General features: G+C 48.8%; 1 protein-coding gene across 1 annotated transcript; it reads left to right on the top strand.

The window, feature by feature from the left end:
* The first annotated feature begins 6 nt into the window (after positions 1-6).
* FAM155B (family with sequence similarity 155, member B) lies at positions 7-26781 on the top strand. The gene is made up of 3 exons (XM_011967260.1): positions 7-440; positions 23266-23437; positions 23844-26781. Exons 1-3 carry the CDS (start codon positions 210-212, stop codon positions 24227-24229), a joined length of 789 nt encoding a protein of 262 aa, XP_011822650.1. The 5' UTR covers positions 7-209; the 3' UTR covers positions 24230-26781.

Raw genomic sequence — 26781 nt, 5'->3', positions numbered from 1 at the left:
CGGGGCTGGACGCAGCTTGCACCAAATTGCAATCTTTGCAGAGACTTTTCGAACCCACCACCCCGGCTCCCCCTCTGCGGCCCCCTGACTCCCCTTCCCGTGGCCCGGCCAAGTTCCCCTCCGCCAAAAAAAACTTGCTCAAAGGCCACTTTCGGAACTTCACTCTCTCCTTTTGCGATACCTACACTGTCTGGGACTTGCTGCTGGGCATGGACCGCCCCGACAGCCTGGACTGTAGCCTGGATACCCTGCTGGGGGACCTGCTAGCCGTGGTGGCCAGCCCGGGCTCCGGGGCCTGGGAGGCGTGTAGCAACTGTATTGAGGCATACCAGCGGCTGGACCGACACGCTCAGGAAAAATATGACGAGTTCGACCTCGTGCTGCATAAATACTTACAGGCGGAAGAGTACTCAATCCGGTCCTGCACGAAAGGCTGTAAGGTAAGGACTGGCTTCCGTAGCCACAACAGCCGCCCTGGGCAGCGGCAGCGGCAGCGGCAGCGGCAGCAGTGGGATGGGAAGAAAAAAGGAAGTCTCCCTTTCTACCCACCCCACTACTCCCACCGTGCCCAGTGCAGCACTAACCAGTGCCACCCTGGGACCCTCCCTAGTAAAGGGGCCTCAGGGATTCAGGTCAGGTAACCACCTGGCCAACTTCTGTTAATTCCGGGTTTGGGCACCTTAGGCCTGGGGCTTCCTGGAGTAGGGAGGGGCCACGGGGCCCTGGGCTGACAATGAGGTGGCAAGAGGGATTGTGCTCCCCCTAGCCTCCATCCTCAGCCAGCCATGCCCCCCTCCTTTCCGAAGCTGGAATTGAACGTCCTGGGACTGGCTGGTACAGGGGGAAGGCCAAAGACGGGAGGAAGAATATTTGGCAACCAAACCCTCACCCTTTGGCTTCTGCCAGTGGCTGAGAGGAGGAGCACTCCTGGTGGTGGGACACACCAAACTCTTGACCTTACGTGACCTGAGGTGGCTGGCCAGAGCCGAGGCAGGTCAACCCCAGGGGGGTGCCTGTCTTCTCCCAAGGAAGTCACCTGCAGGCTCTACTCCCCTGACAAAGGAAGGAGCTGGGAACAGGGAACAGCGACTGGTGGGAAGGCCACTGAAGGTTGGTGCATTCTCATACAAAACTCCTAGTGCCTTCCCAGCACCCCAGGGTGACAGTGGAGGGAAAACTGACTTTCTAGCTGCTGAGGATAGGTATCCAGAGGAGAGGCGAGGCAGCTGCAGAACAGGCCCGCCTAGGGAAGAGCCGAGTGTTAAACTTCTTGATCCTCGGCCGGGTTGCTCTGGACAGTTAGGTGGGTGAGGGCTGCAAACATTTGGGACTTGATGCTACTGCCCTGCTCACCCGGCCTGGCCAGGTGACCTGCCTTTGGGAGGAAAGAGAACAGCAAGGTCAAAGGGTCAAATGACAAGGAGATCGGGAGGGGTGGTGACCTCACACATCCTCGAGCTGGGGCCAAGAGCTGGAGAGTGAGACAGTTGCTTTCTAGCCTAGCTCATCTCCCTCCAAGACTTTGGGGAGGGGCAGAAAGTGCCCTTTTCCATCCAGCATGGCCCTTGTGGACTTCTGCAGGGCTTCCATGCTTTTGGCGGGTTCCCTAGGGATTGGGGGCAGAGGGTTGGGCAGGAAAGGGGTAGTTCCTCGCTCCTGACTTCACTTTCTCCTTCTCCTTTTTCCTGCTCTCGTAACCTAGCAGTCTCCCTCCCGCCTCCCTCAGCCTCAGCTGACTCACTGCCTCACTCACACTACCAAATGAGATATTCCACTTCTTAAAGGTGTACAAGCAGATAGACACATACACTGCCATACACCATCACCACCACCCTGGGCAAAGTCACATAGACATGCAGAGAGGTCGTCACACCCACAAACAGTGTCACAGAAGCAGATGCCGTGTCACACACACGCACATCTCCCCATGGTGTCAGAGACACGCAGGCAGAAGTACTGTCACATGAAGAAGGACACATTTTGTCTTAATAGAGACACATACCCTTGATGTCAGCCACGGACACATACACTCAGTGGGAGCAGAGAGACAGGGTCCACAAGCAGATGGAATCGAGGATGTCTGTTTTTTGTGGCCCTCCCTTCAACCCCATGGCCCTGTTTTTTGTTTGTTTGTTTGTTTGTTTTGTTTTTTTCCTCAATCACCAGTATGGATGAGAGGCACACCACAACTTCCCCACGGGGTTTTCTCCATGTTGTAGTTGATTCCGATTTCTGTCTGGACCTGAACTAAATACAAATCTCTCATGTTGACTGTTTTACCAAGCAGTGTGACGTAGAAGAAATATATCTGATCTCTCTGATTCAGGAGGCCTTATCACCTCTACCTCTTGTAAGTGGTATGACCTTGGGCAAGTCACTTCACTTTTGTAAGCTTTCATTTCCTCATTTGTAAAACAGGGATCATCATCCTTGCTCTGCCCACATCCTGGGTCTTTTGTGGGGAGAAGGTGCAGATGTATTTTGTAATAAGAATATAACATCTGACATTAATGTAATGCTTAGGGTTTTTCCGCCCCTCTCGTGTATGTTATGAGATCAAGGAGGCTGGTGATACTAACACTATTACTCCCGTTTTACAGATGAGGAAATTTAGGTGCAAGGGGATCAAACGGTTTGCCCTAAGGTCACTCAGATAATGAGCAGGAGTGCCAGGACTCCAGCCCACCTGTTTTGGTGCTAAGCTGGTGCTTTTGCCATGGCCTCACATCAAGTTCCTGATGGCCCTCCCTCCTCTCCTTTGTCTTCTTGTCTGTCTCTCTCCAGCAAACCAGCGAACTCCTCCTGCTCTCTTGCTGCCTGCTGTGCCGGCAGAAGGGCAGTGCCAGCTCCACAGCTCTCTTCCTGCCTTTCCCACCCCTTGTCCAATGCTCTCTCCCTCAACTGAGGCCAGACCCACCTGGCTCTCGAATCCAGCTGTATGATGGGCACTAAGGGAAAAGACAACCTTGCTACCCTTCTTGGACTGTAGGCTCCTCTCTCCTCAGCCCCTCACCCCACCTCCCTGGCAGGCCTTAGTTGCCATTCCCCAACCCTGTTCCTGGGCTCCAAGCCCTCCTGTCCAGTCCCCACTCCAAATGGGATCCCTGGGAGATGATGCCCCACCCTCAGAGCTTCTCCAGAGTGGAGAGCCCACAGCCCCAGGCCAGGATGAAGACACTTTCTCTACTTCTGGAAACCAAGCTGGGAACCTCTGTTCCAGAGCCAGGTGACCCCCTGTCCCCAGGGCCCTGTCCTGAGTGCATCAGTTAGCTCTTCCCTGGGTGGCCCCAGAAACCCTGTTCTCTGCCTTTGCAATATCTGCCCCTGTTTCAGGCCACACAGGGCCCTACGAATCATACCTGTCCTCGCTGCTGCCTGTGACACCTCCCAATTTAGTACCAGCTGCAACATTTCCTTAATGTGTGACTGACTTCCTCTCACACAGCAGGGCAATGTTAACTTAGGCAGGCCGATGCCCTTCCCCGCCCTGGCCTCTCCCAGCTCCTAGGGTCATGCCTCACCTCTCTCTTATCTCCCTGTGCATCCCCCCAAGCCCTGTTTCCTCCAACCCCCACCCCACTCTCTTGGACCTAGCTAGGGTTACTGGACAACCACCTCACTCCCCCATGCCTCTCCAGCCTCCCAGTTCTGCCACGCTTCTGCCTTTCTGATTGCCTCTTCCCCCACCTCTCTCTTTCCTACTCTCTCTTCAGAACATTCAGACTAGGGGGAGTGATGGAGATGGGGGCAAAATCCTGACTTCTCTCAAAGCTATTGATCTGAGAGGGAATAGAGGCCCAAGGGAGGGACAGTTCTTAGCTCTCTCACCAGCCATAGGGTTGCATTAGTAAAGATGAGTAACAGGGAAAGATGTGATAGTTCTGCTCTACTCCAGACTGACCCAAGCACACCTGGCAGACAGCATGTTTGATTTTGGGTCTCACACTGACTGGGCTGAGGAGGAGGCAGGAACCCATGTTCTTCTGGAGAGAGTAGAAGGAGGTGTTTCACTTGGAGAAGAGGCGACTCAGGCAGACATGCTGTCTGACGTCACACCTCAGAAGAGTTGACATGGTATAAATGAAGAAGTATGACCTGCGTAGCCCCAAAGGGCTTTTGTAGTTAGAAAGTCCTAGGTTAAAACGTAGTTCTTTTATTTATTACCTGTGTAACCTTGAGCTAAGGACGTCAACTCTCTGAGCCTCACTTTTCTCACCTGTAAAATGGGGCTAATTCATTGTAACAGTCCTGCGAGGTCATTATTAATGAGAAGAGTCTTTACAGTACCTAGACCTGCCATAGGAGGGTTGCTCAGTTTCTTCCTTTCAAAAAAGGAACAGACTGCCTTAGGAGGAAGTGAGTTCCTCCTCCCAGGAAGTGTCTGGCCCGGTACAGGTGGACCCTTGGGGAAAATGTCATGGAGGCAACTCTAACACCAGATTTTGAGCAGAGTTGGACCGGGTGACCTTTGAGGTCTATTTCTGCCTGGATTTTAGGCCTGTGAGCAAAGCTTGCTCCTTGAACAGCAGCACTGGATGGGGAGGGCTGGGGAAGGAGGTTGGTCCTAACACCTACACAAAGAGAGGGGGTGGGGGGCTGCCAGAGCTAGCGCCTTGCCTTCTGCCCGTACCCGCTGGGGCCCTGCTCTTCCTCCACTCCGGCTGGCAGCTGTTTCTGCCTCACTGCCTTCCTCTCTCCTCCCACCTGCCACAGCTTTCCTGCCAAGCAGGACTCCTTGCTAACACTGGGTATGAGGGGTGCTGAGAGCAGGGAGCTCAGGGCACTGGTTAAAGGACAGGAGCCCCAAGTTGGCCAGTGGTCTCTGTTACCATCACACAGGCTTGCAGTCAGGGAGCAGTGCCCCACAGGCAGCCTCCCTGACCCAGGGCTCTTAGAGCCAGAGAGGTGCCCTGGTCCCTGTTTGGGGGTAGAGGAAGGGGCAGGCTGTCAATAAACAGTCTCTTGGGAGCCATGGCAAACCCTGCCCTGGGAGAGGGGCCTCCAGATCCACAGAAGCTCATCTCGTCACCAAGGAATGTGAGCATGGGGTTCTGGGAAGGAGCAGGAACCAGGAATCCTGGAGCAGGGACAGAGAGGAGGCAATGTTTATAGCTAGGACAAGGACACAGGGAATTAAGACTGGGAGTGGGAAAGTGGCCTCATGCTGCTCACACCTTTCCAGACCCTTCACGCCCACCCTGACCTGCCCCAACTCTAACCCCCATATTCTTCCCACATGTTAGCTCACACCCAACATGCCTATCCACTTTCCAATGACCCTACAACCTTCCCAATCTTCTACTTATCACCCTAGGCTTTTCCCAAGTCACACCCACGCCTTACTCCCTCTACCTATAGTCCTCCAACCCCTGCCCCTCCTGACAGTGACCTCTACCCCCTTTCACCCCAACTCTGGACCTCACTCCCCACCTCTTTCCTGTCAACAGTCAGCCCCTCACATTCCACCTTACTGCCCCTATTCCCATCTCCCACCTGACACCCCGCCCAAACCTTTACTCCAAGATCCCACACCTTCTTCTGGCCCGCATGCCCCTTGGGTGTTGCATCACTCACACTCCACTCACACTTTACCTCCCTTTTCCCCATCCCTTGTCTTGCTCCCTTTCATCTTCTGGTCCTGTCTTCTGCCCTCTTTCCTCCTGCCTCCCCCTCTCCCTCTCTGCTCTCTTTCTCCCATTTCCCTTCTCTCCTTACCATTCAGGGTAGACATGTACATGTGTGCATGCACACACAGACACACATCCCCCAGTCTTCTTCATGGCTACTTCCCATCCTTCCCGTAGGCTGGTGCCTGACTACTACAGTCACCATAGCAACGGGAACCTCCAGGAAGGATACACTGGTATCTCCTGAAGGTGGGGGTTGGGGGAGTTAGGTGGAGAAAGGGAGCCTAACAGCCTCCCACCCATTACCATGGTCTGGCAGGAAAAGTCTTCTGAACATGGTGAAGGTGGAAGTGAAGAGAGGGAAGACAGTGGGTGGGACCAAGATCAAAGGAGGGTCAAGAATCTCCCAACACATCGTAAGCATGAGAGGGTGCTTCGAAGCCATGCAGGTGCATGCTGGTCCCCTCTGGATATGTCAGTACCCTAAGGAAAGGGTATACCCACTTTTTTACATGTGGGGAGGGACATTGGCTGACACCTCAGACTCAGGGGTGGGAGTGTGTCCTAGAAAAACTTCTCCTTTGGGGCAGTTCTTCTGTGCCCCCACCCTCTGAGGCTGTTTACCTGCTGTGTGCCCGTGCAGACTGGGCATCAAACCTGCCCTTCCCAGCTCATTTCTCAACCACATGTGGATTCCAGCTGCTAGTGTTAGCTGAAAGCCAGGGGTGGCCCCTGCTTCTGGGGGTCTGGACAAATCTGGACCACTACAAGCACCATTCTCCAATGCTGGCCTGGTAGGTCTCTGGGGAATGGGTATGTTTGCATTTTGTGTGATTACAAGCACACAGACCAGAGTGTGTGCAAGAGGCCAGGGATGCTGGACCAGCCTTTTCTCCCTGGGCATAAAAGTGGGTTCAGTAAAGCCTGAATTTTTGATACTGTGAGCCAGATAGGTGCTTAGAGGGGAGAGCAAGGGCACCAGGCAAGCTGCAGCTGGCTCTGGAGAGGGAAGGAGTTACTACGGAGTGACAGGGACTGCCAGGGCCAAAGCTCCTGCTGGAATGCATTCTGGGGAAAGTAGCTGGAACCTGAGCCACAAGTCTATGGGCCAGAAGATGAGGCCAACTGGCTGCAAAGATGAAAGAGCTAAGAAAGGGGAAGGAAAGAAGAAAATTGTGAGCCTTTGAGTGCCTAGGAGATGCCAGGGGCTTTATATTTGTTCATGAATTCATTTAATCCTGGCAGTCATCCTAGCAGGCAGGCACTATCATCATCCCCATTTTACACACGAGACAACTGAGGCTCTGAGGTGAAGTGACCTTCCCAGGCCACGTAGCAAAAGGACTGGCATACAAACCTAGGTCTGTCTGTTCTTTCTCCAGTGCACAGATGCATGAAGAAAATGCTAATAATCTCGTCCAGCTGTCAGAGGTAGTGCCCAGCTGGCTACTGAGAGGCTGGGCTGAGAAGCTGGACGGACTGAAAGGGAGGCCCAACAGAGCCTATTGGCAGCTTAGAGGTCCTCTGGAGTGGCCCAGATCCAAAATGAGGACCCACCAACATCCTCTTTGTTCAATATCCCAGTCTCTTGTCCTTGAATCCAGTGACAATCACTGTTACCTTCCTGGAATAGCAACAAGAGAATGGGCACAAGGAAGGAACTGTAAAGGAGACAGGAGGACCTGGGCTCCTCTCGCCTGGAGAGAAGGTATCTCTGTTATATTCTCAGCCGCAATCTGCTGGAGGGATCAAGCAGAGCAAGAGGGGAGAAGGTGCAGAATATTAACCTAAGTTAGTCCCTAAGCAGGCCTAATGCAGGCCTGAGACCCTGGCCTCCACATCCACTGCACCTCAACATGTGCAATTTCTCCATATCCTTGCCCATGCTGGTAGAGCTGGAAGGGAAAACGACTGCAGTAAGACTGTCGCCCCAGAGTCTGCTGAGGCCTGGCGTGGACTCTGGATGCCCAGTTCCCATGCAGGGGTTTTGGTGAGCCCCTAACCTTGAATACCTAGGCTTTTTTTGGGGATTGAAGGAAGTGCCAATCCACCAAATTCTGCCAGAAGAGGGGCATTTGGTGGCGGTGGGTGTTACCAATATTCCCTGTCTTACTTGGTTTTAAGAAGATAGCATGGCTACCTGGATGATCTGTGAAAGGTGAGCTTGTCTGTTTAGTGTTGAACTCATTAAAACTTCCAACCAAGTTAATCTCTTAGAATTATTATAGTCTCAGAATCTTACAATAATATCTTTTTTTTTCCCCCAGTTAACCAAAAAGGTCTTGGAGAAATTTTGGAAAGTAGAAGTATAAAAGGAAAAAAGTCCCAGAGCACTTAGTCTTTTTTTTTCCTGTGGTAAAATATACGTAACATAAAATTGACCATTTCAACCGTTTTTAAGTGTACAATTCAGTGGAATTAAGCACATTTGCAGTATTGTACAATCATCACCACTATCTGTTTCTGAAACGTTTCCATCCTCCCAAACAGAAACTCTGTGCCCATTAAACAGTAACTCCCAGCTGGGCGCGGTAGCTCATGCCTGTAATCCCAGCACTTTTGGAGGTCGAGCTGAGCAGATCACCTGAGGTCAGGAGTTCGAGACCAGCCTGGCCAACATGGCAAAACCCCAGCTCTACTAAAAATACAAAACAGCCGGGCATGGTGGTGCACACCTGTAATCCCAGCTACTCAGGAGGCTGAGACAGGAGAGTCACTTGAACTCTGGAGGTGGAGGTTGCCGTGAGCTGAGATTGCGTCGCTGCACTCCAGCCTGGGTGACAAAGTGAGACACTGTCTCAAAAAATAAAAAAAAATTAAAAAAAAATAACTCCCCATTCTTCCCCCCTTCCAACCCCTGGTAAGCATTATTCTACTTTCTGTCTCTAGGAATTTGAGTAGGTACTTCATATAAGTGGAGTCATACACTATTTGTCCTTTTGTGTCCAGCTTATTTCATTTAGCGTAATGTGTTCAAGGTTCATCCGTGTTGCAGTATGCACCAGTACTTCATTCCTTTTTATGGCTAATAGTCCATTGTATATCTATGACATATTTTGTTTATCCATTCATTTGTTGGTGGGCGTTTGGGTTATTTCCACTTTTTGGCTATTGTAAATAATGCTGCTATGAACATTGAACATTGGTGTGTAGGTATCCTTTGCATCCCTGCTTTCATTTCTTTTGGGTTTATATTAATGCCTAGGAGTAAAATTGCCAGATCATATGGCAATTCTATGTTTAACTTTTTGAGGAACTGCCATCCTGTTTTCCACAATGGCTGTACCATTTTACATTATATTACATTTTATGTTATACATTCTGCACCATTTTACATACATAACAGCAATACACAAGAGTTCCAGTTTCTGCACATCCTTGTCAACACTTGTTATTTTTGAAGTGTTTTCAATAATAGCCATCTTGATATGTGTTACTGTATTTTTACATAGTTGAAACCATAGTGTTTTTTACCCTGCTCTTTTAAGCTTGTTACACTATCTTTTTATATAATTAAATATTCATAAACATCATTCTTGATGAGTGTACAATATTCCATCATGTGAATGTAATGTAATGTAATGTATTTAACTAGTCCCCTATCGACATCTATGTTACTTCCAACATTTTACTATTATAAATAATACTGTGATGATATTCTTTGTTCATAAATCTGTTTCAGAACTACGATTCTTTTTTACTAATAAATGCTATCTCAGTCATTTTTTATTTCTCTACTTTGCTGAGTTTTTAAAAATCACAAAATAATGCATGCTCTTTGTACCAAATCTAACAATACAGTGGTTTATAAAGAAAACATTAATGATCCTTCTATTAGCTCCCCTCCCAATCCCACTGCCTGAGGTCCCTGATGTTAACAATATGGAGTGTGTTCTCCTACCCCTCTGTCCGGGCTTACATAAACGTCTACACACAAAATGACTTTTTCTTTCCTTTTGCATACAAATGGGAGCATAGACGTTAATTCTGCAAGATGAAGTTTCAGAGCTAGACTTACAGAATCAAAGAGTATTAACCTTTTTGAGGCTCTTGACATACATTACCAACTTTCTTTCAAATTACTGGGTTATTCTAGTTTATACCCTCACCAAAAGTGTGAGACTAATGCAGCACACTTTTCCAGTATTGGCTATCACATCTTTAAAGCTTTACTAATTTGGTAGTTGAAAAATGGTACAGCATTGGCTTTTCATTTGCATTCCTTAGGTCAGATGTTTGTTTTTCTTGTTTATAGGCCATTTGTCTTGCCTGCTTTGTGAATTGTCTTTTCATGTTTTCTGTTTCCCTTACTGATTTGTACGTGCTTTTTTGTATGTATTAATGATATTAACCTTTTTCTAATCACATTTGTGGCAGATTTTTTTCATTTGTTATTTGCACCATAGAGCTGAGAGGAGGGAATGGAAAGGAAGAGAACCATTCCACAAACTTTGTGTCCTTTATCTTACTTAATTCTTGTATCTGCCTTATGAAGTACATATATATTATTCCCATTTTACAGAGAAGACAGGCTCAGAGAGGTTAAATGGCTAGCTTAAGGTCATCCAGCTAGTAAGAGTTGGAGCTGGGATTTGAACCCACGTCAAATCCAGGGATTTGAATGGCAGCAGACAATGGCACCACCCAGTCTTTGCTGGTGTAATTATACTATCGGTAAAGCTTTGTGTGGTAAAGCTTCGTGCTAGTTCCTTAACAGGCATCATTTACAGAAAAGTAAGGGTACGTAATTTTATTATCTCCATTTTACAGATGAGGAAAGTGTGGATCAGGGAAGTCCAGTAACTTGCCTGAGGTTTTATAAGCAGTATGAGCAGACCTAGGGTTTGGGTTTGGATGGCATGACTGTTTGAGTTTAAAGATGTTTGACCCTGTCTTCCCACTGTATTTGCTTACTCTCTAGGCATCAACTTCTTGGATCCAACTTGAGGCCCAGGAAGGAAAAATACCTTTCTCACAGTCACCAGAAAGTTAGTGGCTGAGTCCCTGTCTCCCTACAGGAGGTGACTTGTCCAAATTCACACAGTTGGTGGCAGAGCCAGAATCTGAAGCCAGCTCTAACTGTCTATCTAACTGGAGCAGGGGCTTCTCAATGAAGAGAATTTGTGGAATATGCTGGGGAGAAGGAGTTGGGGAGAAAGTGGAGTGCATAGATACCCCGAGACTTTTCTGAAGGAATGGACTCTGGCATTGGAGTCTTCCAGGGTGAGGCTACACTAGAAGCCCCCAGATGGTAGGACCTGGGACAGGAGAACTCACATTCTGAGGCAAGAAAATCTTTCTTCTGAAGACAGCTGCCTTCCCTTCACCAATTGTTAAGATTAAAACAGGAAAAGTGAGCCTTCGGCTCTGGGTAGGAAGCTGATGGGTGCAGAAGAAGCAAAGCAGTGTTTGCCTCTCTTTAACACCTCCATCTCCCAGGGTGTGTGCGTGTGTACGTGTATGTGTGCATATGCGTGTGTGTGTGTGTTGAGGAGAGAGAGAAAGGAATACTTTGATTGTGGAATGGAAATGATCATTCGTGGCACCTAATATCCAAATGCTATTCCCCCCACATCTACTTACAAAGAAAACTTTACTCATATGGAGAATGGACTACACAGACTGATTTTTACAGAGTAGCCCCTCCCATCCAGACCTACAAACCTCTCCCTAATTTGATGTGAAATTATGTCAAAATGAGATTTGTTTGAGTCCACAGGCTTCAGCGATTGTAATGAATTGAAGGGGACCATCCCAAGGGCAATATGAGTATAAAAGTTTGGACACCGAAGTCCAGATTGACCTGACTTCAACTTCCAGTTCAAAATCTGTCTTCTCTGTAGAATAGCTGTTGAGAACTTGAACATATTCTTTAATCTCTATTGGAATCTCACTTTCCTCACCTTTGGAACTAAAAAATAGGGTTATTATGAGGCTTAAATGCCATGAAGCATGCTAATCTCTTAAGAGCACAGTGCCTGTGAGATGGAAAGTGCTCAAGACAGGCTAGCCACATTGTTATTATTATTATTGACTGTGGACCTTGGACAAATTATTTAAACTCTTTGGTCCTCCCTGTCCTCATCTGTAAAGATGTGTCTCTACCTCAAGGGATGGTTGTGAGGTTTCAGTGAGTTAAGAAATGTCAGGGTCAGGTGATTAGAACAGAGCCTGGCATATAGTAAGCACTTAATAAATGGTAGCTATTATTATTCTCTCCTTAATTAGGTGTGTTTAATCCAAATGACTGCTTAATATCTAATTGAGATTGGCAACACTGGGGCGGGCTACTAAGGAGTAGGGAAAGGTAATTTGTGAGCAGGAGGTAAAGTATCTGGGGTGGGAGATGACGAGCCAGAGGATTCTAGTGAGGGAAAGCACAAGGATATGCTTAGATGGGGGAGTAAAGAGGCAGAGAGGGAGATGGAAAGACTCCAAAGCCCTTGATTTACCTCATCACTAAAGACCAAGCACAGCTCACAGTCATCTTTGATCACATCTCTGTTCTCTCCAGCCTCTCATCTTTCTGGCAAGGCACAGCATTTGGAGGAGGAGGTAAAGATCTGTCTTTAGTGATCCCTGGAGAAGGCTGGAGATTGCTGCCTGGGCCTGGGCCCGGGCCCAGGTATAGCTGTGTGTGGCAAACAAGTGTGCCTGGGAAGGGGAAGTGTGTGCAGCTCAAGGGAACCTATGGCTGTCACTGTCACACTGGCACCATTCCCATGGTAATCTGCACAACGATTGTGCACAGAAGCTCCCAAAGCTCCCCTCCTCTCATCTTAGTCCTCTGTGTGGCTGTGGGACCCCTCATTAGCTCCGTTGTCCTGATAAATTTACCGTGGTCCAGACAGTGATGATGGAGTAGATGATCCAGGGCAGGGCAGTGCAGGGCCTGGGGCTCTGCAGCAGGTTCAGTGTGGGCTGAGTCTGGCGAGGTTGGTCAGATCAGGTCTTGGAGATTTTGTTTTTTGTTTTTGAGGTTTGTGGCTGCAAAGCAGTTTGTTTTTATTTAAAATTCAGTTTATCAAAGTACTGTATCTTCATAATTTTAAATGGCATGTACAAGCTATATACATATACACACATATATATGTGTACACACACACACCCCTCAAGCCTCACTCTTCAGAGTCAAACACTTGAGACACTCTTGACTGTTTCTTCTGATATTTACCTCAGTATTTCTAAATGGTATGCTAATATTGCTATTTCTTGTTTTTTCTGTTTTAAATATTTGTGTATACACACACATATAGATAGATATTCACACATACACATATCTACACCTGTGTGTATATATCTCATTTATATGTATCCTTGTAGCTTATAAAGCTTTTAAATTCTGTATATAAAATGTCTGTTAAATGACATATATAGATCTCAATGTTTATCATTAAAACAGTAGCCCTCTACTCCACCCCTGAGCCTAAATCTTAAGAATTAAATACTTCCAACTCTCTTAGCTGTTTTCTTCTGATATTTACCTCCACATTTCTAAATGCCATGTCAATATTCTATTTCCCAATTTTTCTCTTTTAAATATCTGTTGACTTTTAAAATGTGATTAGAGGAAGATTTAGTTCTTTTACTCCCAGCAGCACTTAACATACACACATGCTTCCCCTCCCCTCATACGTTCAGTATTGGCAAATCAAAATTTCTGGTTTTAACAATATTCCAGTTTATATTACTAGAATTACAAATATTGTTCACAGCTGAGTTATGTAGAATACTGTGATTATGTTTCCTTCCTTGGTCATCTTGTTTGCATGGAGTTAATAATTGCCTCTTGTTTTTTGTTTGCTTAGTTTTCTCATTTTTTGCTGATACATTCCCAATTTCTTTATCAGAACTATAAAATCTCACACAAACACTTTCATAACCCATTATTTTCACTTTTTTTCTTGGAGCTCTCCACCTTGCTCTAGTTGCTAGAGGTTTGGTTTTCAAGTACTTGTCAAGTACCTCCATGTGTATACCTCCTCCACTTATATACCCACCTCCATGTGAGGCCCTGAGGACAGGGGACAGATGAGTAAGATACAATCTGTCCTTGGTGAATCTACAGTCTCATGAGTGTATAATTTATAGAAATGTCTTACCAGAAGGCTCTGTGTTAAGACTGATCTAGGCTGTCCCTTTGGTCCCACACTCAGGCAGCCCTCCTCTTCTTTGTTTCCCATGAGTTACCAGAATGTGATACAGTCCCCCAAAGAGCAAATGTGACCCTAGACTGCATTAACAAAAAGTTTCTAGGACAGGAGGGCTGATACCTCTACTTCACGTTGTGTTGATAAATCCTATCCAGGGGTTGTGTGTAGTTGCAAAGGACATGGAAATACAGGGACTCATCTGAATGTGAACAACCAGGCTAAGAGAGGACTGGAAACCACATCTTTTGAAATAGTTGAAAAAAACATTGGGGATGTTTGGCTTCTTGAAAGAGTAGTCTACACATAGCTATCTTCGATTTTATTTCCTCACATTTCCTTTTCAATTTTCTACAGGCTGGTTTCTGCCCCCACTGCTCCACTGAAACTGCTCTCACCATAATGAGACTGCCTCTTAATTCCCCAAACCACTGTGTTCCCATCTAAATCCTTATCTGCTGGCCACTCCCTATTCTTTGAAATTCTCTCCTCCCTTAATTGGCAGAATGCCTCTCTTCTGTTTCTCCTCCGGTCTCTTGAGCCACTCCTCCATCTTCATCTGATTCTTTTCCTCCATCTGCCCCTTAAATGTTAGTTTTTCTAGGGATCTGTTGATCCCTTTCTCTATCTACTCTCCCTAGGTAATGCCATCCACTTTCTAGGCTTCCACAATTGCTGACGCAGCCAGGGTGAGCTAGGTTATGCTCTGGTAACAAACAACCCCCAAATATCTGAGGTTTAGCACAACAAATGGTTACTTCTTTCTCATGATACATGTCTGAAACAGGTCATCAGGGAACATCGGCTCATGATAGTCACCAAAGACCCAGCATGGTAGAGAATCCAACATAACACTGCTTCCACAGTCAGCATCAGAGGGAGGAGAATGTGGCACATCATACATTTGCTCTTAAAACTTCTCCCCAGAAGTGACTCATGTCACCTCAACTCACACTTCATTGACCAAAGCAAGTCATATGGCCATGCCTAACTTCAGAGGATGTGGGAAAGTATAGTCCTACTATGTTCCTGATGACTAAGTCCCTAGCCCCTGATAACTTCCAAGCCTTTATGCAGACCCTCCTTCTGAGCTGACTACTGTGTCCAACTGCCTCCTCAGCATTTCCACCTGGCTGACTCACATATACCTCAAAGTCAACATGACCCCAAACTGAATTTATCGTCTTCACCCCCAACTCTATGCCTCCTGTTTTCCCTGCCTTAATAAATGAAACTATTCATCCAGCTACCCAAGCCAGAAGCTTGGTCGTCATCCTGGATCTCTCCCTCTCTCTCATTCCCCACATCCTCAAGTAATCCTGGTGATTCTACCTCTTTAACATCTCTTCCCACATCCACCCCCTCCTCCCTATTTCTCAATTCTGCCGCTGTTGCCTTTGTCGGGGTCCTCATAACCTCTCACTCAGACTGTTGGAATTGTCTCGTAACTGGTCTCCATGCCTCCAGTCTTGATGCCTATACTCCATCATCCACACTTTCAGACAGAAGTCTGAAAAGTTAGTCATGTGAGGGGCAAGCGATCTTTAAGTAGGCAATTATTTGAAACCTATTAAAGGCTCTCCATTGCCTATAGGATGAAGCCCAGCTCCTTGTCAGCTTCCAGAGCATGTCATAACCATGGCCATGGCCTTCCTCTGCAACCTGATCTCCCATTGTGTCCCACTTTGCGCCCTCTAACTATGCTGAACTACCTACAGTCTCTAAACTCAACACTTCCAGGCCTTTATGCCTGCTCATTTCTTTGCTTGAAGTGTACTTACTCTTTCCATATTCCACCTAGTTACCTTCTACTCATTTTTTTTTTCAATTCCTAACTCAACCCTCTCCCACATGGAGATGTTTTCCTGTCCTTCAGCCCTCAAAACACAGTTGATCACTCCACCCTTAATGCTACTACTGTACCAAGGAGATACAATGCTTCTTGACTTACAGTGGGGTTACACCGTGGGAAACCCATTGTAAGGTGAGAATATCGTAAGTTGAAAATGCATTTAATACACCTAACCTACCAAACATCATAGCTTAGCCTAGCCCACCTCAGACGTGCTCAGAGCACTTACACTAGCCTACAATTAGGCAAAATAATCCAACACAAAGTGTATTTTATAATAAAGTGTTGAATGTATCATGTAATTTATTGAATACTGTACTGAAAGTGAAAAACAGAATGGTTGTATGGGTACTTGAAGTATCATTTCCACTGAATATATATTGCTTTCTCACTATGGTAAAAATTGAAAAAGTGTAAGTTTCCCCATCATAAGTTGGGAACCGTCTGTGCTACCTATCACAGTGACTTCAAATGATTGATTCATATAATTGTCTCCCCTGCTCCTTGAAGACAGGAATCTTGTCTTACTCATCTCTATTATCTGTAGTTCCCAGTACAGTGCCAGGCACTCAGAAGATGTTCAAGAAATGTTCGCATGGACAAATAATGAGAAAACCAGACTCGGAGAAGTCTAAAAATACCTGCAGGGTTGGCACGGGGGACAGGAAGGTAGCTGTTCCATATGGCACCAGAAGAGTTAGTAAGAGCCGCGAGTGAAGCCACAAGGAGGAATTAGTTCAAAAGAAGGAAGAACTTCTGTAACTGCTAGAGTTATCTGAAGATATGGGCTGCCCTAGGACAGCATGACCCCCTGTGACAAGGCTTACAATCAGAAACTGGATAAGCACTTGGCAGTGATGTTGGAGTGGAAATTCCAACAGCAGACAGGGCAGTGTTGTGATGGTTCTCATGGTCCCTTCTATTCTGGAACAGTCATGAACCTGACTCCTCTACTCACCTGATTGACATGGATTATCTAGGCCCCTTCAGAGCTGCTCCTGCATTAGGGACACTGTTTCTCCACTGGACCAACCGTGTCCAGGCTGGGCCCATCCAGCCGCTGGCCTTTGAGCAGATGGCCCAAGAGGCTTGATGGTGGGAGAGCTTTCTGGAAGTGTGCTGGCTCTAGGTTCTCACCCTCTTCTCCAGCCATCTCCCCTGCCTTTCCTTCAGGCCAGGCCACTTTGACTCATAATTGCTTAGTCTGAGAAGCAGGACAGCTATTGCTTATTTTTTAGAGCCACTTAAGTAGGGCCCTATCATCCACCTGGATTTGCCCTTTAATGCCTCTAATCCCAGTTTGATTCTACCAGTCCCAATGAACTACTTTCCCCAGAGTTACGTCTATGATCTCCTTCCTCTGGTTGAGGAGACTGACTCTGACCTAACCCTGTTCTGATCCAATACTTTGAAAGCCCCGAGTCAGGACTAGGAGCACTTGGCTCTTTTCAGACCCTGCCCGAGGGGGTCCCTCACACACTTCTCTGTGTGCTGATGGATGCGGTACAAAGAGGCATCAGGTTAGCAATCAGGTTGCCTCCCTTCGAATCATGGCTTATAGTTGATTGCTTCCATGCCTCTGACTTGGCTAAGTCGACCCTCTTCTGTGGGCCTCAGTTTCCCCATGGGTAAAATCTGGGAGCGGAGTTTACTGTGGTGTCTGTGCACAGTGGATATCATCCCCATATGTAGCTCACATTGCTGCTTTGCCTCCACAGTCTCTGCGGCTGCAGCTCCAGCTGCTGGTCAAGGGCCCCAGGGGTACATTAGGAAGACAAGCAGCCCTGGAGAGAAGGCCTATAGGGAGGATTTGGATGGGGAAACAGGCCCCAGGGAGGGAAGCAAGTTAGAATCCAAGAAGGAAACTGCTTAACTTCCTGGTTGGCAAGAACTAAAGCTCTCCTCCCCGGAGGGCTTTTCAGCCCCAGAACCAAGGAGCTTGGGATGGCCTCCGCTTTCTAAACTTTCTGGTCCTGAGTCCTGGCTTTGGGATGTAAAAGTCTTCTTTCTAGAGGAGAGTAGGGATGAGGATGCCGCGGCCAGGGCTGCAAGCCTCAGAGCCGGAGGGTAAGGCTCTCTGGATCCTCCCTAGACTGGCAACTGCAGAGCCCAGGAGGGGTGGTGACCCCTCTCATCTTGGCCCTCCCATTTCAGGAGTGCTCTGCAGCCCAGCTGGGAGGAGGGATGGGACAGCCTTCGCAGCTTCCTTTTTGGGTTAATTGGTGTTCCCTCTAGTTATTCCCTGCTTCCTTCCCCTCCCAGTTCCCATAGCAACTGGGCTGTAGCAGCCAGAACTTGATTGAGCCCAGCAGTGGCCCAACTGAGGTGGGGAAAGGAGGGCACCGCCAGGTCAATGCTTCCCCGCCCCCCCCCCCACTGCCATCTCAAGGGTTCAGGATGGTTAAGCTCAGAGGACAGGACATAATTGGAAAGCCTTTTATGCCAGGGCTAGAGTTTGAAGAGCCTAACACGCCAGAGCAGGTCTGGTTCTCCTCAGCTCTCCTCCCCTCCCCACGCCCTGTGTCCTGCCTCTCAAATTTTGGATTCACTGTTGCTGGTAGGATTGTTCAGTAGGAAGAACCCTGGAGTGGAGGTGGGAAGCCAGGTTTCCAGTTCCTCCCAAACCGATGGTTCTCAACTGTGGCTGCATACTAAAATTGCCTGAGGTATTTTGAAAAACTACAGATGTGTATGCTCCACCCACAAGGATTCTGACTTAGTTGGTCTGGGTGTGATGTGAGCCAGATAGGAGTATTTGTGTGTGTGTGTGGTTTTTTAGACAGGGTCTCACTCTGTTGCCCAGGTTGGAGTGCAATGGTGTCATCTCGGCTCACTGCAATCTCCGCCTCCCGGGCAAAGGTGACCCTCCCACCTCAGCATCCTAAGTAGGTGGGATCCAAGGTGTGCACCACCACACCCAGCTATGTTTTTTTGCAGAGATAGGGTTTCACCATGTTGTCCAGGCTGGTCTAGAACTCCTGGACTCAAGCGATCCGCCAGCTTCAGCCTCCCAAATTGCTGGTATTACCAGCATAAGCCACCACACCCAGCCCAAGACAGGAGTATTTTTTTGGCAGCTCTCTGAGTGATTGTGATATGCAGCCAGAGTTGAGATCCTGGAGAACAAAAGAGCTCCGTGGTTCACCCAAAACTGACTGTTGTCTTGTTCTGAAACATTTCTTTCCCTGCATCCCTTGCCTCCAGCAAGCCCCACAACTCTCCTAAGCCGGGCCCTCCTGGCTTTCCTCCATCCTTGTAGACAAGTGCCCAGGAAGCTGTGACTGCCCAAACAACCTCCCCCTGTCAACCCCTGGCTCAGTCCTAACACTAATGAGACAGGGCAAGCTACCTAGGTCCATCTAAGAAACAGAGCTGCAGAGTCTAAGGCAGGCTTGTTGCCCAAGCTGTAACAAACACTGAGAGCCAGATCTTTCACCTGAGAAGGACCCCAGCCTACCTCTGAGGCATGAGGGATAGCGATGGCCTCTGCTGGCCAGCTGTGGGGCTGAGGAATTGGATTACCTCTGAGCCCCGTGTCACTCTTCTTCCTCCATTCCCCTCATTAGCTCCTTGCCTGTTCCTGCTTCGCCACCCACAGGCCTGGTGTCCTCCCCAAGCAATCTGCTCACCCACTTGTTGTCATGGTGACTCTGGCTGGGGGTGTGGGGACTGAGTGGGGAGGTCATCTAATTAAGGAGAAAGGCCACACTCCCAATGTCAGGCCACCCCTCCCCCTTCCCCAACCTACCCTTGGCTGGCTCCCTCCCTTCCTCCCTCCAGGAGCAGATGAGAGGAGCGCCCAGCCACCATAGCCTGTTACTGGGTTAATTGCAGTTGCCTGGGAGGAGGGCAGGAACTCCACTGGGGCCTTCTCACCTAGGAGCTGGAGCATTGAACTAGAAGAGCCCAGAAAGAATTCCACAGGGACCTCTGAGTTGCACTGATGGATGCAGGGTTGGGAGGGGGCCGATTGCACACATTTTGGGGTGAGGGTCAGGCAGGCTCTGGGTCCAGGCTACAGATATTGGGGCAGAGCCTGTGGACAGAGACTCATCTTGGCACTCAGGGGCTCAAAAGATGGAGGGAAGTCTCTAAGGTACTGGGACCCTTGGTTCTTGTAATTTCATGTTCTTTCCTGCCTTACTTCTGTTTCTTTCTCCTCCCCTTCTTGCGCTCTCTTATCCCTCTTTCTTACCTTTGCTTTCTTACGCTCCCATCTTTCTTAGCCACTCTTATTCCATCTTATTCACCCCCTGCTTGTTCTTACCCGTCTTTCTTACTCCCTCTTTCTTACCGCTTTCTCTTAACAGCCCCGCTTACCCCTATCTCACCCTCTCTTTCAACTTATTTCACCCTCACCTCACTCTTAACTCTTCACCTCCCTTACACCCTCCACCTCTAATTCCCTGGCTGTTTCTCCCAACCCTGTTGTTTCCTACCCCCACTATTCCTACCATTCCCTACCCTCTCTTTCCCATACACCTCATGTCTTCCACCCCTTACCCCATCTGCCACTCTCTCAATCCCCTCAGGCCCCTCTCTTCCTGCCCTCTTTTAACCCTCCAGCTCTCTTACCCTGCCTCCTATTTCCACCTGTTTTTCTACCGCCCTTTCACTCCTTTCCCATTCCTTTTCATATACTCTTTTAGCCCAATAATTTCATATTTAGGAATTTATATAAATAAAATTTAACACAAGTGTGTGAGAGATGTGTGTATAAAGATAATCACTGGAGCGTTGTTCGTAATAGTGAAAACGTGGAAATAAATGTCCATGAACAAGAGATCACCAATGCCCTTTTCATTCCATTCATATAAAACCATTCTCTGTTCTCTTAACACACCATGAATTTGTTTGCCGACATATCTTTGCTTAAGCTGTTGTCTCAGCCTGGAATGCTTGTTTATGTCATCTCTACCCACCCCATCTAAAATCCTGATTTGAGTCCAAGCTCAACTGTTTTCCCATCACTGAAATCTTCCCCTGCTTCTCTACTTGCTTCCCTCCATTGGTCCGTGGTTTGAACTCTCTTGTAGTATAGATCATATGCCATAGATTCAAGTTAGATGTGTCTACCCATGAAACTGGAATTTTCATGAGCATAGGGACATGTCCTCATTTAGTTGTCCTGTTCATTCATTCAACAGATTTTTGAAAGTGTATATTGTGCCGAGTACACAATGGTTAATAAAGCAAACCCATGTCTGCTTACGTGCAACTCACATTTTAGTGGAGCTGACAGGAACCAAACAAGAGTGCAGAGAAAGTAATACTTGTGGTGAAGAAGCAAGGAAAAGAGAATAATGAGGGTAGCATCCTTTGGTGAGAGGGGTAAGGGAGACCCTCTCTGAGGAGAGGACATTTAAACTGAGACTTGAAAAATGAAAATGACCCAGACATGTCAAGAGTAGGGAGGGGGAAGAGCATTCCAGGCCAAAAGAACAGCATGTGCCAAGGCCCTGAGGTGGGAACAAGTAGGGCATGTTCAAGGAAAAGAAAGAAAATGAAGTTGGAGAGAAAGACAGGAGCAAAGTTATACAAGGGCTAGAAATCTGTGGTCAGAAGTTTAATTCTAAATGCATTGAAGGGTTTAGAGCAAAGGAGTAACATGAGTCAATTGCGTTTTGAGACCCCTGTTCCTCCTGTGTAGACAGTGGATTGGAAAGAGCAAGGGTGCAGGTGGAGAGGCCAGATGGGAGACTGTCATCCAGGTGAGGGATGATGATGGTCTGCCCAAAGGCGTGGATGTGGAGCTACAGTTGGCATGCCTCGCTGATGGACTAGATGTGGGGAAACAGAAAGAGAAATGAAGGCTGACATCTAGGTTTCATGGCACTCACTGAAACGGTCAAGACTTGAGGAGGACAGTGGATTTGGGATTAAAAAAAATAAGATCTACATTTTAAATTTTATAACATGTTAAATTTGAGATGCCTGTGAAATACCAAAGTCCCAAGCAATGCTTTGCTCTTTGGGGGATTGGTTAGCAACACAACCTACCCCATCACCCACTAGTACCCCCCTGCTTTGGAAAAGGCCAGTGTGGGATTGCATTGCCAAAGTCCATGTTCACAGCAGTTATTTGTAGTTTAGTGAAAATGTTTAAAGTAAGTATAAGAAACTGACAGTGCTTCTGAAACCATGTTGCTCAGAATATGATAGAAGAGCCTCCTGCAGCACAGTGACCCGGACCTGGCTCAGAAATGCAGATTCTGAGCCCACCTTCATCCTCTTGAAGCTGAAACAGAGGGAGACGTCTGCATATTTAACAAATGCTTCAGGGGGTTCTGAGGCACACTGAAGTCTGAGAACCATTGCTGTGAGGAACAACAATGAACCTAGAAAGCGCCCCTAAAGATACAGGACTGGATGTGGGTGGCGAGACAGAAACAGGCCAGGTGCATGAGAGCCATCTGGGCATCTGTTAAAATGCACATGCTGACTTGGCAGATCGGGGGTGGAGTCTGAGATCCTGCATCTCTCACAAGCTCCTAGGTGATGGTGATGGTGATGCTGCTGGTCCAGGTCCACACTTTGAGGAGCAAGGACCTAGATCAGTGGTTCACAACTGGAGACAATGCCCCCACCCCAGGGGAACATTTGACAATGGCTGGAGACATTTTTTTTTCTTTTTTGGTTTTCACAATAGGTGAGGGGAGAGAATGCTACTACTGTGTAATGGGTAGAGGACAGAGATGCTGTGCAATATCCTGCAGTGTACAGGACAGCCATCACAACAAATAATTATCTGACCCATAATGTCAGTAGTATCACTGTTAAGAAACCCTGGGCTTGATGATAACCAAAGAGTATGGAGCAGGGAACCTTTCTTAGCTAGGACCCAGTGCCTGGTAGGGGTGGACTAGATGAGGGACAGGAAGCATATACCCGCGAAGTGAAACTGCAAAGCAGAGGTTCCAAATGAAACATAGCAGTGTGTGTGATGTCTGCTCCATGCCAGAGCAGAAGCCAATAGGGCAGAGCATGGATCAAGTAGAGCTCAAAGGCACATGTGGTGCCTGGTAAGGCAGGTTCCTGGTTTTTTTTGTTTTTTTGTTTTTTGGTTTTTTTTCATTAAAAATAACCCCTCACATTTGCGTTACACTTTACAGTTTACAAAACATTTTCATATGTGCCATATTATTTCATCCATATAACACTCTAATGAGGTAGAGCAAGGATTATTCTTTCTTGAATTTAGAAACTCAATACCATCAGCCAAAGAAATGTTTGCTGAATTGAACAGAACTGACATTTGCCTCATTATATATAGGTAGTCTCAGACAAGTCAGAGACTTCCTTGGACCAAGTGTAAAATGACAGGGTTGCACGGAATGATTGGTAAGGCTCCTTCCAGTGCTGACCTTCCAGTAATTTTGTGATCTTCGCCAACACACAAATGCTGAGTCTTGGATGACTGCAGACTGGGGTGCTTGGGAGCACTGGCTATGAGATGGGAGATCTTAGGTAAGATGTAGTGGCCTTGATCCAAGCCCTTCTTCCTCTCTACCCACTGGAATCTTGGGGTTAGGTTGGTGAGGCCTCCTTGAGAGACCACAAGTAAGTCTCCCCATCCCTCTCCTCTGAGGTGAGAAGGGGCTGGCACATGGGCTGATGCTCTTTCCTCTCCCCACAGGCTGTCTACAAGGCCTGGCTGTGCTCAGAATACTTCAGCGTGACCCAGCAGGAATGCCAGCGCTGGGTGCCCTGCAAGCAATACTGCCTGGAGGTGCAGACCCGGTGCCCCTTTATACTCCCCGACAATGAGGAAATGGTGTACGGAGGGCTCCCTGGCTTTATCTGTACAGGTAAAGGCAGGGCACTGGGGAAGAGGGAGGAGGCTGGGGGCCCAGGACAGGCATCAGGTCAGAGGAGCTGGGAGCAGGGAGAACAACCGGGGAGTCAGGTGAGAAGAAGGCCAGTGGCTGGACGAATGGGCAGTGAGGTCCCCAGGTGGGGATAGGGCCAACTGGAATAGGGAAAAAGACCAGAGTGTCTTTCTCTGCCCAGGACACTCCCAGGTAGTCATCCCGAAGAAACTGGCTGGGGTCCCCAGGAAAGAAGGACTCAGAAAGGGCAAGTGCCAAGGGCTGGGGGGAAGGAGCCTTAGATGAGGCTACTTGAGCAGCCCCAGCTCTGGAAACTTGCTCCCTAGGTAAGGCATAGCTATCAGCTCCCCGAGCACCCCACCACACCTTCCTTATCCATTGGCAGGGTTGCTGGATACTTCACCAAAGCGTCCGGAAACCAAGTGCTGTGACGTGCAGTGGGTCTCCTGTGAGGCGAAGAAGAAGAAGTTCAAGGAGTCTGAGGCCCCCAAAACCCACCACCAGCAATTCCACCACTCCTATTTCCACCACTACCACCAACAGTACCATCACTACCACCCCCGTCATGAACACCCCCGCCGCGTCAGCAACAAGCCCGCCCTGCTGCCGGTCTCTGGGGGCTCCCGCCTCAGCCCTAGCAGGATCCGGCTCTGCGTCCTTGTTCTCATGCTCCTCCATACCGTGGTGTCCTTCTCCAGCAACCAGGGTGGTGGGGGATTGGGGCTGGAGACACTGCCTGCCCTAGAGGAGGGCCTGACACGGGAAGAGTGACAGTACGGAGGGAGGACAGACCTCCACCACACACAGACATCAGCTCCAGCTCCCCCAGGTGGGGGGGAGGGGTTCCTCCCATGGGAGGTATAGGATAAGGTGGGGGCGGGGGGAAATGGGGGAACGACACATCCCCCCCAACCTACCCCCACCCCAAAATCAGCTCCAACAGAATGGCCAGAGGGCCCCAGGGAGCTGCAAAATTCATCCGGGAGAAAAAGGCAGGAGCAGCAGGTGACCCCTCCCAAGCCCCCATCTATGGGGCTTAGCGAAAAAAGGGAGGAAGTGGGGACTGGATATGCCCACCCCTGCCAAAAGCCCTGACCCCAGGGAAGGATGCTGCTCACCCAGCCTTGGCCCTGCAGGGAATGTTGGGGGGCACAGAGGGGAGAAGCTCTTTCCCCCCACTCCACATTCCTTTTGTTGCCACGATCCTTAATTCCCTCCTGCCCACATCCCTACAGGCGACGGCAGACAGTGCAATGGCCCTCCTGCCACTTCAGCACACCTTGCCCCACCTGGGACCATCACACGTGAAGCACCAGGCTGGGAGATGAGGTGCACACAGTTGCAGCTAGGTCGGGGCCCCAGTTAAGCTGTGCCCCACCACCCTAGGCAATGAGGGGCAGGAAAGGGGTACAGAATGAATGGTGAAAGAGAGTGAAGATAGAGAACGGGGAGAGGAGAGGAGAAATGTGGACGGAGGGCTTGAAGAGATGGCCGAATAGGCTACTGCCACCCGGCTTTGGGAAGACAGTTGATAAGTGTTGAGGTAGGCTCGAGAACTGCTCCCCAAATCAGTGAGTTGCATGAGGAGCCCTCTGGGGAAAGAGCACAGGAACTGAGTTGCTAGGCCTCAAAACAAAAGGCTGCAGGCACATGGTTAGACTGCCGCTGTCTGAAGGACCATATCTTACAGAAGGTGCACATACTCCCAAGGGCCACTCTTGCCCTGGAGATCTTGGCCTTGGGGTCAAAGATATTTCCATTTCCGATCTCCATGGGGAGGAGGGACTTAAGCCCAAGTGGGTCAGGCCTGGCCCGGGTCCTCATACTCCCCCATCTTGTCCCAGCCCAGGCCTCCATGAAGGAGAACCTGGTGGCATTGCCCCAGAGCTCTCCAGAGATGAGCCTCCCCTATCCCTACCCTGTCCCTGTCCCCAGCCTACCAAAGAGTATTCACACCTTTCCATCCCTGACTCCATGGGTTACCGTCCCAATTGTGAAACACCCAGACTCCTCTTCACCCTGTAGCAGGGTCCTCTGCTCCAGTCACCCCGGCCCCTTGCAAGAGAAAGTCCAGGGACTGCCAAGAAGACCCTTTGACTAAAGATAATGTGCTGTCATCTCTTGGCTGAGAAACTGTTGAGTCAGGCTAGAGGGCTGGACAAGAGAAGAGGCATTGAGAGCCCCCTTGGGGGCCATTAGCCTTGCTCTGGTCTGCTGTGTGGGGGTGGGGAGTAGAGGGCATCCCACATTGCCTGGGACATCTGAATGCTGATGAGAATGGACAGGAAAGGGAGCCAGAGCTGTATTCCTGGGACAGGCCAGGGAGCCTTTAGTGCCAGCAGGGCCTGTGTCCTGGGATGCGATGCTAATGAGTGAATGGAAGGGTGGGCCTGGAGCTTCGTGAGAGTGAAACCAAGAAGCGGATGGGGAAGGGAGAGCTGACCTTGGTCAGCTTAGGGATGAGTGGAGAAGGAATCATTCATGGGCCTCAGCTGGGTCCCAGACTGATTACATGAGACTGGGGAGTCCTTCCCTGCCAGTTTTCTCATTTCTTACAGCCTATCCCCCAGCCCTACCCCTGTGCCCTGCCCACACACTCCCCTGTTTGGCCCTCAGCACTTCGGGCCTGGTCACATACCCCATCCCTAGTGATCTTTCCAGCTGGGGAGGGGAAGAGGTGCTGGCTCCTTTCCAGACATGCTTATGTATAAGTAAAGGGGCAGCTGCTTGGGCTCCAGAGAGACCCTAGGTACTGCCTTCTAACTCCTGCATCCTCAGCAGGGGAAAAGGAACTGGGAAGTAAAGGGGAACCATATGGCCCCAGGGAATGGACCCTTGGAGACTCCCATCCTCTCTTCCACTTCACCAAGTGCCCAGGAGACCCCTGGCTCAGACCAGCCCAAGGCCTTGCCCAGTGGCAGGGGAAAGGGGCACCTCACTCCACCTCAAAGTCATTTGACTGCCCCCATCCACCCCACCACCCTAATCTTCCACCACCTCTCCGGCTGCCCCTGCCCTCCATCACAGGCAGCAGAGCCGGGCAGCTTTCTTATGCCATTTTCTACACTGTGCTTCATGAGTAGGACTTTCTTGCACTAGTTCTTATGACTGAGTCTCCAAACTGGTTTCCTAGTAGTCCCCCATCCCTTCCTCCCTTACCCAGCTATGATTCAGTTGTCTCTGCCCTCCCTCTTACCCTGCCTCTGTGTTTCGGTGAGAGTCTCTGTATGTGTACTGCTTTCTGTTTTGTTGCATTGTGGAGCAGAGGCCTCTCTGCTCTTGTTTAACCCCATAAAGAAATAAATGGTAAGACTTGATGATAA

Source organism: Mandrillus leucophaeus, unplaced genomic scaffold (assembly GCF_000951045.1).
Source record: "Mandrillus leucophaeus isolate KB7577 unplaced genomic scaffold, Mleu.le_1.0 Scaffold797, whole genome shotgun sequence".
NCBI classification, from domain to species: Eukaryota; Metazoa; Chordata; class Mammalia; order Primates; family Cercopithecidae; genus Mandrillus; species Mandrillus leucophaeus.
The sequence above is the reverse complement of the archived record's forward strand: the minus strand, read 5'-3'. Positions and strand labels throughout refer to the sequence as shown.

Bases quoted from the DNA above. Each gene is read 5' to 3' on its own strand.
- FAM155B (XM_011967260.1), top strand. From the start codon at position 210: ATGGACCGCCCCGACAGCCTGGACTGTAGCCTGGATACCCTGCTGGGG. The intron at 441-23,265 runs GTAAGGACTGGC...CTCTCCCCACAG, and splicing joins CCTGCACGAAAGGCTGTAAG to GCTGTCTACAAGGCCTGGCT. The intron at 23,438-23,843 runs GTAAAGGCAGGG...ATCCATTGGCAG, and splicing joins CCCTGGCTTTATCTGTACAG to GGTTGCTGGATACTTCACCA.